Source organism: Xiphophorus hellerii, chromosome 20 (genome assembly GCF_003331165.1).
Source record: "Xiphophorus hellerii strain 12219 chromosome 20, Xiphophorus_hellerii-4.1, whole genome shotgun sequence".
NCBI lineage: Eukaryota > Metazoa > Chordata > Actinopteri > Cyprinodontiformes > Poeciliidae > Xiphophorus > Xiphophorus hellerii.
The window spans coordinates 1,410,958-1,424,458 of record NC_045691.1 but is presented as its reverse complement, the minus strand read 5'-3'; the positions used below and the strand labels follow the sequence as shown (position 1 = coordinate 1,424,458).

The 13,501-nt window shown below is 38.8% G+C and overlaps 1 protein-coding gene across 2 annotated transcripts in view; it reads left to right on the top strand.

The window, feature by feature from the left end:
* The window catches only part of ripor3 (RIPOR family member 3), a 38,830-nt gene that overhangs the window by 23,544 nt on the left and 1,785 nt on the right, over positions 1–13,501 (top strand). The window contains exons 7-22 of one of the 2 annotated variants that reach the window (XM_032548439.1): positions 43–96; positions 1,518–1,667; positions 2,218–2,281; positions 2,363–2,406; positions 3,829–3,954; positions 4,556–4,701; positions 6,120–6,246; positions 6,947–7,101; positions 7,474–7,653; positions 8,000–8,072; positions 8,642–8,848; positions 8,916–9,061; positions 9,938–10,103; positions 10,777–10,963; positions 12,043–12,207; positions 12,290–12,454. In XM_032548439.1, the coding sequence (XP_032404330.1) occupies positions 43–96; positions 1,518–1,667; positions 2,218–2,281; positions 2,363–2,406; positions 3,829–3,954; positions 4,556–4,701; positions 6,120–6,246; positions 6,947–7,101; positions 7,474–7,653; positions 8,000–8,072; positions 8,642–8,848; positions 8,916–9,061; positions 9,938–10,103; positions 10,777–10,963; positions 12,043–12,207; positions 12,290–12,454 (2,155 nt within the window). The remainder of the gene's footprint in view (positions 1–42; positions 97–1,517; positions 1,668–2,217; positions 2,282–2,362; positions 2,407–3,828; positions 3,955–4,555; positions 4,702–6,119; positions 6,247–6,946; positions 7,102–7,473; positions 7,654–7,999; positions 8,073–8,641; positions 8,849–8,915; positions 9,062–9,937; positions 10,104–10,776; positions 10,964–12,042; positions 12,208–12,289; positions 12,455–13,501) is intronic. The other variant, XM_032548440.1, reaches the window with a different exon arrangement.

Here is a 13,501-nt window from a genome sequence, read left to right as displayed (position 1 = left end):
GGAAGAAAATAAAGATGTGGGATAAACTCTCTGTTTTCACAGGAGATTAAAGCGTTGGAGAGGTACATCCGACGATTAGAGTTTCAAATGAGCAAGGTAAATGATGTTCTTTAAAGGGGACCTATTGTGCTTCCTTCAACAGGTTAGAATAAGTTCATACAAAACAGGTTCATTACATGTTTTGTATAAAATCATTCTTGAATAATGAGATTTTATTCTGTTCAGTTCTATTTTGAGCTGTTTTACTGCGTCTTGTCACTTTAAATGAAAATAATCTGCTGCTGGCCCCCCAACTCAACATTTACATTCACATATGAAAATGGCTGCAAACATATGGACAATTATACAACCGCACATCTTTGAAAAGCAGAAGTGGAGCCTCCCGCACAACCAGCAAGAATTCAGCAAGTCGGAACCAGATCCCATTGGGTCTGCAAAGGACTTGACTCTTTGAATACAACAAGACTTGTGTTTCCTTTTAAATCATGATGTGCTGGGATTTCAGTTTTACAGTACTCACTACTACTACATAGTAACACTGGATTAACCAATGAGTAATGGTTGATGTCAGATTCTAGATATTTCAAAATAACAAGTGCAATAACAATTTATCATGCTAATTAATAGCATAATAAATTAAATCAAACTTAATCTCCATCTGCCTGATTTATTGATTTTCTCTTTCTTTACCACAAACTGGATGATAAAAGTCTTCAGTTTGGTGTTTTGGTCTCAACTAGCCTTTCTTTGAAAGATCATTTTGTTTAGAGACTTCATAACTTTATTTTTCCTGTTGTTTTATTTATTGGGGATATTTAAAATGACTTCCAGTTAGTGTTAAATGTTTGCGATAACACATTTCAGCAAAATATGCTATCGTGACAGGCCTAGTAGCTCAGCATTTTAGTGAACGTTGAGCTATTAGTGCTTTCCTGCCACATGATGACCATTTTGAAAGAATCTTCCTGAAAATCTGCTAAATGTTGTGAAAAGCTGCCCAGATTTTAACAACCTGCCCAAAGTTGTTTTTCCAACCAAATGTGTTAAAAAGTTATTGGAACCATATTGGTTCTCGCCCAATGAGTGTGTTGGAACTCGGCTTGGGTTGCTAGGTGATGGGTGGAACTCCCTGGGGTTGCTAGGTAACAGGTTGGGGTTAGTAGGTCAGGGGTAGTGTCTGCTGATTTGTGGCATTAAATTAAGCAGATTTTTGAAATGACTCAGTTTCCAAACACTAAAAAACATTAACTTGTTGCCAAAACAAGTTAATGTTTTGATGTTTTTTAAGCTGTTTTTAAAAGCACTTTAAAGCCACTTATTTAATCAAATAAGCCGGGAAATTTTAAAACACCCAAATGGAAGAATAAAAATGTGCAAAATGTGAATTTTGCTTAATACATCCCCCCTTCAGGTTCTCATATTTTATGTTTTTGTAGCTTTTGAAGATCCATGTGATGGAAAAACTGTCTGCTGTTGAACCGTCATGGCTGAGGGGTGATTTCCGTTTGTCTCCGCAGGTGGAGGAGTTGTACGAGACGTACTGCGTTCAGTGGAAGCTGTGCCAGGGAGCGGTGAACATGAAGAGGGCTTTCTCTCTGTCCCCGTCTTCCAGAGCCTCCAGGGAGAGTCTGCTGGAGCTCGGCCGCAGTCACCGGCACAGCCTGCAGGTACTGCTGATGGTTTGTTCCTGAGCTACGGTAGAACAAACGTGTGTTTATAGGAACCAAGTAGTCAGTCAGCAACATAAAAGTCTCACAAGTTTGTGTTGTAGAAAGAAATGCATGCAACATGCATTTCTTATGCATTTTTTGTGCATTTATTGTTTTTGTTGGTCTAGAAAAACTTTAAATGTTTTGGGGAAGCAACTAGAATAGGATAAATAATTCCAGGGCTGTTGTAAGTGATTATTTTAGTGATCTGTAGATTATTCTGAAGAGTAATTGAACAAAGAATTGTCCTGTTAAGTAGCTACTTAACCTAGTAAAAGATAAATTCTAGTAAAAATGTTTTTGTCATTGACGTGTTGTGACTGAGGTACGATTAGACGACTGCAGCGTTTCTTTCCGTATATGGAGATTAGTGTTTAACTGCAATCATTTTTTTGTATATAAATGTTCCTGCATGTACATCTGACTGTGTTTGTACGTTAAAACAAAGTGTAGAATGAAGCTGAACCTCCTGATTTTCCCTCCTCCTTCCTGCTGCTGCTCCGTTCAGGACATGTCGACCATGGAGGGAGATCTGGAAATCCTCCTGGGAGAGCTGCACATCAAAATGAAGGGTGAGTCCCGGAGCAGATCGCAGTTTATCGGCTTTGCATCGTCTTTCAGTCCTTCGTCCAAACACACGTTTCCATCGACAGGACTGATCGGCTTCGCTCGGCTCTGCCCTGGAGACCAGTACGAGGTGAGATTCCCCCTAAAACACTGAACATCTGGATCCCACCGACTTAAAGGGAAGATAATGATCAATAATAATGTGGGAAGGAGCTGCAGGAATTACATTCCCTCTGATTCAATTTGAAATTAGAGCTAAAGTTGGTGAATGTAGAAGAAAGTGAGTCAAAAGTTTTATGTTTTGTGTCAATTTGTTGATGTCAAGTGATTTTTATTCATAAAGAATAATTTAAAAACGGTTGATCAGAGTGTTTTACAACACAATAAATTGACATCGCACAAAAAAAAAATTCAGACGGGTTTAAAATAGAGTAGAATAGAAATATAATTTATTTCTATTAAATAGATAAATCTTTATTGTCATTGTCACAAGGACAACGAAATTTAAAAGGTGCCATCAGTCAGTGCATATGCTTAAAAACAAAAAATAACTGTCTCACAATTCACACTCAATGTAAGAATTAACAAATAACTGGTAAAAAAAAAACCCTAATAAATAAGAACAGCCACATGAAGCCTAATAGACCCGAGTCTGGAAACTCTGGTCTTTTATGAAATCACATAAATGACGTAAAAGTCCGATTAATGCGATATGACTGTTCTGACTGCAAGCGCTTTGATTTAGTTCCACGCATGGAAGTGGCACAAATCAGATTTTTGGTGGGTGAAAAGATTGGAATCGGGTCGATCAGACTGCTGTGAAAAATAATTTGGGTCACGCTGATGTGAATGTAGCTTTACAGCTGAGAGGAAGGACCTGCGATAGGACACAGCATTTCATCAGTGGCTGAGTTTCCATTACAAATGTGTGCAAAACTTTGTCAATATTCCGCTAATGTCAAAAAACTAAATTTCTCAGTTGCGATGTTTCCATTAAATAAGAAACAAAATTAAAAACCTTCTTGACTAAGTCTTAAAAAATACTTATTCAAGTATCTTGAACACCATCTTCCTCCTACCACCTCCTGTCGTCTTCTTCTGCGTTTCTGTCAGTAGTAACATCTGGTTTTTGATCATGTGACTTGTTTGATGCCCAAAAGTGTGTCTGTTGCTGTTTTGCAAAATACACTAATTTTGATATGGCTGAAAAACCAACTCAAAACTTTTGATTGACAAACATGAGTGTTTTTCAGCATCGGCGTATTTCTATTAAGCAAATTTATATCGCAATTTCAATTTGCTTAATTATAGGAGCTCTCAAGATCTGCAAACGTTTAACACAGGAGAGTTTCTAACAGCTTAATAGCAACAAAATGTTTCGTTAAGTTTATTTGCTTATGAAACAAAGCAAAACCACAAGCTGGAATCTTATTTTACACCTTAAATCGTTATGTTTGCAGTTCTGTGCATTTCTCTGCTTCTGTTTTGGATTAAATCCAGTTATAAACACTTTTTATTCCAAACTGACGCGCTCCTGTCGTCACATGACCAGGTGGTGGTGCGTTTGGGACGGCAGCGATGGAAAATCAGAGGAAGGATCGAGTCGGATGACTCTCAGTCCTGGGATGAAGAGGAGATGGTCTTCCTCCCCCATGTGTACCATAACTTTGAAATCAAGGTTGGTGTTGAAGGACTGTTCTAATAAATATCAGATACTCAGATCAGATGAAAACTGTTTGTGATTGACTTTAAGTTATGAAGTTGTTTTCTTGTTAAAAAACAAAAAAATGACTTTGTGAAAGGCACATCAAATGTTGCGCCTTTTTTGGCCCTTCTGGCTTTCCATACATGAGAAGCAGGAGAGTCAGTGAGGGCGAGCAGAGGAAGAGTTTATCAGAGTTGAGTTTGTATCAGAGCGACTGTGAGATTTAAAGGCACACTACAGATTATCGTTCACTCACTTAGATCTATGTGCTCACATCAGTCTCACAGCTCTTTGATTCAGTTTTTGAAAACTGTCGGTTTTTAATCACCTCACTAAGAAAATGGCCCCATGCTGTGATGTCATTATTCTAAAAAACGCAATAGGGAATTGAAGAATATGATCCAAACAAAAGATAAATGTATCTATGCAGCATTCCTAGAAACTCAACGTGCACAACAAAATATATTTAAGAGATAAAGTGGATATTGAATGATATGTAGTCTTTAAGTTTGTTTGCTTGGAAGAAAATTAACTGTGAATCCTGTGTGTGCCTGTTTGTAATCCATCCAATCAGGTGATGGAGGCCAAGGGCCTGGGTTGGCTGCTGGTTGGCATGGTAACGTGCGCCAGTGTGGACTTCTTCGTGGCGCAGCCGCAGCTGATGTTGGTGGACATCACAGAGCTGGGAACCATCAAGCTGCAGCTGGAGGTCACCTGGAAGTACGCAAATGCCCGAAACGCAACATGAATCAAAACGCCGCCGAGGTGGAAAGACACTCAATCTGTTCCTGATGTCAGGGGTCAAGGGTCGAGGGTCTAACGGGGTCATGGCGAAGATTCAGGTGGATGGAGTAAAATTTCAAAAGGGCAGCACAGATTCAGGGAAGTGGTGGGAACAGCTGGCTCTTATTGTGGAGTAAAATATGTCAAACTGTTAAAGTGTTTATTATCACCTGATGAGTGTGGCCTGCATCTCATGCAGGCGCAGCTACTCACCACGAGCTGCAGAAACATTCGCTTCATAGCAGAAAGAGAGAACAAAGAAAACCTTTAATAAAAGCAGACAGGAGCCTCAGTGTTAAAACTAAACTCAGCCTGTTTTGTAGATTTAGCCAAAGAAATGGGACTAAACTCCTGCAGGCAATGAAGAACCAAACAATCTTATGTTGTCCAAATGAATTACAGATCAGTTGAACAGAACATGAAAAGTACTGGACTGAAAATCAATGAAAACTCATTGAAAACCCTTGAAATGTGACTGAGCACCCGTTGAAAGCAAATCTTCACCCCTGAGTTTTGAAAAAAAAATGCCCACAAAGTGGGCGGAGCCAAACACAGAGGGGCGTCTCCAAATGTGGGGATGAACAGGGATGTGGTTACAAGTATTTTTGTCTAGTTTCTAGTGTAAAAATCCTATTGCACATTAAAAAGGACAAAACTAATTTAACCTTTTCAGCAAGATATAGGAGCTTCATTTACGTCAGTTCATTAAAAAGTTATTTCCACTGGCAAATTTTTACTTATAACATGACAAAAATGTCTCATTATAAGTGAAATAATCTGCCAGTGGAACTAGAACTTTACTTAAACAAACTTATATCTTGCTACAAAGTTCGTTGTAACTTGTTTTTCAAGTGTACCAAAATATTTTACACTAGAAACTAGATACAAAAATACTTGGTCAAATTTAGCGTTTTTGACGTTACTCAACAGGTTGTTGCTAGGTAACCAAAGAGTGGGTGAGTTGCTAGGTAACCAAAGAGTGGGTGAGTTGCTAGGTAACCAAAGAGTGGGTGAGTTGGTAAATTCCACCAACTTAACTGACAGTGAAATTGAGCAGCTAATTGCTAATCCCACCATGTTTGCCATCTAATGAAGGATTAATTTAGTTTTAATTACTTCTTACACTTTTTATGATAATTGTTTCTTTGTTTTGTATTTGTGTATTGATTGTATTTTGTGTAGTTAAGTCATTTTAACCTTGTTTGTATAGCCTTTGTTTGCCTTTAGCAAGACAAATTGATACTGATCACATGTCTGTTGCGATATCGATCATTGATTATCCATCCCTACTGTATGTTGAATATTTATCAATGATTTGCACACAGACTCGGTATAATCTGTTTTTGTTTTTGCAGTCCGTTTGACAGCAGTGAGAAGATGAAGCCGCTGTCCGTTAGCAAGCAGTCGGTGTTGAGCAGGAAGGGTTCGGTTTACAGCTGGACGGCACCGAACACGCCTTCATTCACAGAAAAATACTTTATAGTGAGTACAACAACAAACTACATGGAAAAATTAAAATATTATATTTCATACTGTTAAGAAACCTGTCTTTTTATCAACATAGACGTAATTAGTTTATAATAATTCATGAAGGAAAGTGACATAATTTATTACATCAAGAAATGTCAGCTTCACCAATCAAACTCAACTCAGTGGGCGGGACTAGGGGAATCCCTGACGTCTGATTGGCTGCTTCAAACAGCAACTCAAGACAACTTCCAAGTTTATTTAAAAATTAGCTTTGAAATAAAATCAAATATATTTGAGGCACATGCAATTCTATATTAAATTATTTCTATATTTCCAGTTTTAATAAATTAATTACATATTTAAATAATTATTTCAGAAGCTATTTTTATTGCAATTTGGCACTCTTCACTCTCCATATGCATAAAGTTACTAATTAGTCTGTCATGAACTGTAAATATTTCATATGCTGACTATGGACTAAAGCTGCATGAATAAGAGGAGGCAGATAAAGTTTTCTTTAACATGACCAGATCTAAAATATCATACAGTCAGTTTTCTTTCTCTTGGATCCAAAGTGTTTCGGTTTTTTTATTCATATTGTTGAATCTGGTAGTGAAACAGGTCTGGTGTAACTAATGTTTACACAGAGGGAAAACTACACATTTGCCTCTTGTGGATCAACTTTGTGTGAACGTTACCTGATTATTTTCAGTCGATGGTTCGTGAGCTGCAGGATCAGGAGGGTTCCCTCCCGTCCCTGCTGGCTAGAAGCCGTTCCAGCAGAGGAGGCGTGTCGCTGCTCAGCTACCTGTCCAACCCGTCACACACCTCGGCCACATCGGGCCCTCAGAGTCCCTTCATCCCCAGGTAGCATCAAGTGCAGAACCATAAGTTTTCTTGAATGTAATAAAGTTTTAAAGGGAACCTATTATGAAAAATTCACATTTTACACGTTTCCATTTGGGTTTTTACTTCTTCTAAAAACAGACCAAGTGTTTAAAAAAAAAAAAAAACGTTTTGTGGCAATAAGTCAATGTTGATTGGTGGAAATAAGCCCAAAAACCTCCTGATTAAGCCTCGTTCAAAGAGGACAGCTGCGTTACCTAGCAACCCCAGCTGAGCTCCTCCCGTTACCTAGCAACCCCAGCTGAGCTCCTCCCGTTACCTAGCAGAGTTCTGCTGGGCTTGCTAGAGTTTTCTGTGATTAAAACAAACTTTTGGTGTAAAATGGTCTTCCAGTCTGACTCGCGCTCACAGCTACCCGTCGACCAGCCTGGCAGGAAGTCAGACTCAGCTTTCCTTTGAAGAGGAAGAGGAGAAGCTCGTCGAGGGGAAGGTGGATGAAGAGGAGTGGGGAGGCGTGTCGGAGACTTCGTCAGCAGAAACGATTAAAACAACGTCTCATCTGGCCTTACCCAGGTGAGAAGGGAAGAGATTCACACTGCAAAATTACAAAATCTTAGTATTTGACTCGTTTCTGGTATAAATATCTGTTAGATTGATTTTTTTACTTTACTGTGGAAATTGTTCCATAAAATAAAATCCTTTAATTGAAATGCATCTTTCCACCATCGCTGTTCTATATCTACATTTTTTAAGTCTCCGTTCCTTTTCAGTTGTATTTGCTTTCTCATTTTACAAATCTGTTTGAAATATAAAGTATGCGCTTTGTACAAACTATTGTACTCAATTATGAAGTTTCAATAAGTTTAACTGTATAAATGTTCACGGTTAAATGATGCTAGCGCTGTGGATGTTTGTGCAGGTCCAGCACTCCAGACATCCTGAGGAAGAATCCATCAGGAGAAACCGACACCGAGACGCAGCAAGGACCACAGGTAGGTGGCGCTGCATCGCCTCCAGATCCAGCATGACGGTGTACTGGAGAGGCAGCAAGAGGAGTAAACTTCAGCTTAAAAACGGACATTTTCTAGAAAACCTGGAAATATTGAAAAGTCAAAAATTTGCTAGGAAAAAGTTTCTAGAAAGAATATGGAAACTCTTTAGTTTCAAAAGTCTAAAAAATTCAAAAATTGAGATGAAGCTCAGATTTTATTTTTTTGCAGTTTTATCCAGCAAATGTTCAACTTTTCAAATTCATAGATTTTTGAGATTAACCTCAAGAATTTTTTTTTTTTTTTCAATTTTTTTTTTTCTCCGAAGAGTTTTTGCGGCGCTAGTGGCTCGTATTTTTTATTTTTTTCCACAGTAGGCAGACAGGAAGGAGGGTGAGGAGAGGGGGGAAGACATGCGGCAAAGGTCGTCGGGACCGGGAGTCGAACCCGCGACGTCCGCGTCGAGGACTAAGGCCTCCAAACGTGGGGCGTGCTAACCCGCTGCGCCACCACAGCACGCCCCAACCTCAAGAATTTTTAAAACACATTTTCTTTTTCTTTTGTCCCTGCAGGAATCCCCCAGCATCCCAGCTGTCTCTGGACCTCCGCCCTCTCCGTCGGTCCGACCCGGGCCGAGCGGCGCCCAGCGGCGATCGCAGACCGTCCGGCTGGCAGTCCTGATGGCGGAGCTGGAGAAATCGTTTGGCGGTGAGAGCAACGCTGAGAAGGAGCAGAGAGCTTTGGAGCATCAGATCCAGCACCTGGGAACCATCCTGAAGGTAACAGAACATCAGCACCGAATGATCCGGACCAGAACCGGGCCTGAGGTTCTGTTTCCTCCTGCAGAACGACCTCTCCCTGCTCCGGAGCTCTGCATCAGAGGAAACGCTGGCCGTCGAGGAAGTCCTGGGCAGCTTCGACTTCCTGTCCAACGACTTCAACGCAGATGACGACACTTCCTGTTTGGGCAGCATGAGGCTAAAGGACAGCGGGTGAATTTACAGACGGACAAAATCTAAAATAACGCAACAATTTATCTGACTAGAGCAGAAATGAACAGTTTGAGATGAAATGTGTTATTATAGAAAACAAACTTAGTTGGAAGCTTCACATCAAATATATTAGAAATAAAACGACAAAATCCTTTTAAAATACAAGATTTAATAAAGGTTTTGTAATACTATCCAAAATTAAATGACTTAAGTTGAGAGAGTAAATATAATTTGATATTAAAGTCACATCTAGATGAGCTTAAGTTATCGGTGTGAAACTTAAACCTGTCACATTTAATCATTTAACTGCATTTTAAGTTAAAAGAATCTCAATAATTTCAATTTGCATGATTTTTTTGTTTCTGTCTCTCAACCAAAACTGGATTATAAATGTCTTGATTTTGGTGTTTTGGTCTCAACTTGCCTTCAATTTTATTTACAGAGACTTCATAATTCATTTTATTTGTTTTTCTCTGTTTTATTTTGGATATTTAAAATGTTTTCCAGCTTCAGTGTTAAATGTTCATTAGAAATGACAGTTTGTTGATTTTTGAGAATGTGTTCTTCCATTATTATGCCATTATATTACGTAAAATGGTCTCAAAACCATGCGATAAACGATAACCATCGTTTTCTGTAACTTCTGGGACGATTTATTGTCCAGCAAAATTAGTCGTAATGGGTGTAATGAAACTCAATTAAATGATCTCACACTATGTAAACTGAGTCTTACATTGTTAAATTATAAAAGTTTACACAATTATTCAATTCAATTCAGAAATACTTTATTAATCCCAAAGAAAATTAAATCCTGAAAATGTAGATGAATTTACCTCCAGCTGGTTCTGAAGCGAATGTTTCTGTTTCCTGTTCCAGCATCAGTTCGTTCCAGCAGAACACCCTGAAGAGTCTGGGCCTCCTGTCTGCAGGCAGCCAATCGGATTCAGAGGACGAGCTGGTCATCGCCCCACTGACTTCTGGGAACTGGGGTCTGGACCAGGCGCTGGAGACGCACCTGGACATCTGCTGCGTCCTGCTGCAGGTACGGGATGCTAACCCTGCTGCGTTAGTCAGATTAAAGATCAAATTAACCACCAGAAAAACGTCAACAATTCGAAACTAAAGATCATCACATATACGGAGGCCTGATTCTACCAAAACTGGCAATAAATATTGAAATAAATAAATGTTATTAATGTGCCAAATATGGCATGCAAAAATTAATTTTCCAATTTATTTGATTACATTTTTCCAAATATATTTATTTACTGTCACATTTTATTTCATTATTTCCAGAAATGTAATACTGTTGAAAAAATGTGATAAATAAATAAAAGAAAACTAATAAACTATAAGATTGGAAATTAAAAGGGATATTTTTAAATTAATACAGATAAAAATGATAAATATTAATTTATATTTATTTAATCAAATAAGCTGGGGACATTTTTTTTCTTGGATTCAATATTTGGCACATAAATTGTTTCATAGTTATTGTAATTTTGTTAGGATTAGTCCTCCATACACGTATAAAAGCAGACCAAAACAAAACAAAAAAACCCCATCAAAACTGATGTCTAATACCACAAAACGTTTTTTATTATTTATGATCACCGGTTCTGTTTAATTTAGCAAATAATGAAATGAATGAAAACGCCATTAAAACAGTCCCAAACTGTAAACTTTGCAGCCAATAAATGATCGTTTGTTTCCAGATGATGAAAACAAGCGACTTCAGTCTGTCTCGACGGGAGCTGCTGCAGGAGATGTCCAACCAGACCGCGGTTCTGGACAGAGTCGGCGGTCTGCTGCTGGAGAAGAGCCACAACATCACACCGAGAGACGGTCAGAGGACAGGAAATCACTCTGCTCACTCCCTTTATTTAAACGGGACCTACTATAGTAAATTCATATTTCACATGTTTTTATTCTTCCATTTGATTCTCTGCTGCTTCTAAAAACAGATCAAGCGCTTGAAAAAACACTGAGACGATTTAGGCAATAAGTTCATGTTTTTGGTGTTTCAAAAACCTTCAGATTACGTCACATTCCAGGGGCACTGTCCGGTTACCTAGCAACCTCATCTGAGTCTAGCCCGTTACCTAGCAACCCAAGCAGAGCTCCAGCATGTTTGGTCAACTGGTTTTATCACTCTATTCACTGGAAGAGACAAATATTTGGTTTGCCAACTTACCATCCAGTAGGGCTGGACAATATGGCTGAAAAACACATTATAAAATAAGCGTTTCATATCAGTCAATATCAATAATGATTGATTAGTTTTTTTGTGTTAAAAATCTTGCCAACCTGGTGGCGTGACATTTACAGTTTTATCTAGTTTTCACCCAACTCCATTGTTTTTCATTTTAAGTTAGGAGGAAAAACTAACTGTAAAAGTTACTCTAGAGGTTGTTGCTAGGTAACCAAAGAGCGAGTGAGTTGCTAGGTAACCAAACAGTGAGTGAGTGAGTTGATGCCCTCCAACCTTTTTTAGCTGAATGAGAGGTTGAGCAGCTAATCCTGCTCCTACATGTCCCAGAATGCTGTGCGGTTCAATTAATATTTTACCAGATGTATCATCTACTGATATTGATAGTGTATCTATTGCAATATATGTTATTGTTGTTTTATTGTCCAGCCCTACCATCCAGAAAACACTTGCTGCATTCTTGTTGGTTGTGCAGGAGGCTCCACTTCTGGTTTTCAAAGATGTACAGTTGTATAATTTTGCATCTGTTTTCAGCCATTTTCACGTGAGTGTTAATGTTGAATTGTGGGGGGCGTGGCCAGCAGCACATTATTTGGATTTAAAGTGATGAGACGCAGTAAAACAGCTCACAATTAAAAGCGGAGCAGATTAAAATCTCATTATCTAAGAATGATTTTGTGCAAAAGCTCTAATGAACATGTTTTGTGTGAACCTATCCTGACCTGTTTAAGGAGGCTCAATGGGAACCTTAATGCTCTCCGTGCTCTTGCAGTCCTCCCTAAGGCCCAGAGGTCCAGAGGTATCCTGCTGTTCTGGGAGGAGTGTGTGAACGCCAACGGCTCTCCGTTCTACTGCAGCGTGGAAAACTTCTCCAGGACGCTGAAGAAGCGCTACACTCACAAAGTGAAGGCCAAGCTGCCTGGACAGTCAGAGAGAGGTACAAACCTGGCAAACAAACTGACCTGATGGGTTCCTGGGAACGTTTTTCTGCATTTCTCCCTGTGTTGTCGCCTCTGCAGTGTTTTCCAGACTCCTGCAGCAGCTGCAGGCCGCCTGCAGGCTGCTGCCCGGCTGCCGGCCCGCCTGCAGCCCTGAGAGGGTCACTCTTTTCCAGCTCTCTGTTTATCTGAAGCGCTGGAGCTTCCAGGATCTGGGGGAGCACATCTCCCGCCTGTCCAGAGAAGGTGCAGTTTTCACTTCTAAACACTAAACATGGGTGGTTGAAATAATTTAAAACCACCCACTATTGTACAAAACTATTGTATTTCAATTAAAATACAATAGAAACAGCCTTTATTATCCTGCAAAGGAGAAATTCAGGTTTAACAGAAGCATCAGGTATGAAGGTTCACACAAGGAAAATGGGTGTCAAAACAATTTCTAAAAAACAGCAGTAGTGGAGCTGAAAATGAGGCTTTTTCAAGGTTTGGAAAGTGCTTGATTTCTCCATTTGACATCCACACTGCACCGTTTTGTAATAAAGCTCATTCACCTAATAAAAAGAGAGACTTTTTTTCCTCAGTGTTTGAAGTTAATCAGACTAAACTCTTCCTGTTTTTAGTGAGTCAGAATGACCAAAATTATTCCTGTTTGCTAAACGCTAAAATACTTGAACTTTATTGTAGAGATTTTAGTTTGTAACTTTCTTCCTATTTTGTGTTTAAACATTTAATTTGTTCAGCAGTTTAACCAGCTGACCAAATGTTCTGGAGCTCCATTTGGGTTGCTAGGTAACGGGGCTGGGCTGGCTGGGGTTGCTAGGTAACGGCGTAGTGTCCATGGAATGTTTTCCAGAAACCAAAATTATTAACTTCTCAGCAGGAAAGTCACTAATTGATAACACCATTTGCTTGGATTGCTTCAAAGTAATGAATATTTAATTTTCCTAACGGCTCAATGATTTCTTGATCATCTTATATTTTAAAGTTTAAATAATATGAAGATTGAGGGATTTCTTGTTAAATCAGTGTGTTGTTCTCTGGTCAGTCTAAACATTTCAAAACATAAATTTTGTTATATTTTAGTTTATCTTGTTTACCTGAATGTAGAATACCATTACAAGACATATTAATAACGATGAATAATTCAAACTCAAAATGGAAATCAAATGTTGTTGTAACTCATAATATCATATAATAGTGAATTGAAACTGTCTTTTTTTCAGTTCATTAAAGTGTGGTGCTTTAAAAGTTTGAAGAACTTCCTTGAAAATTCTTGAAAAGTGAATTTTA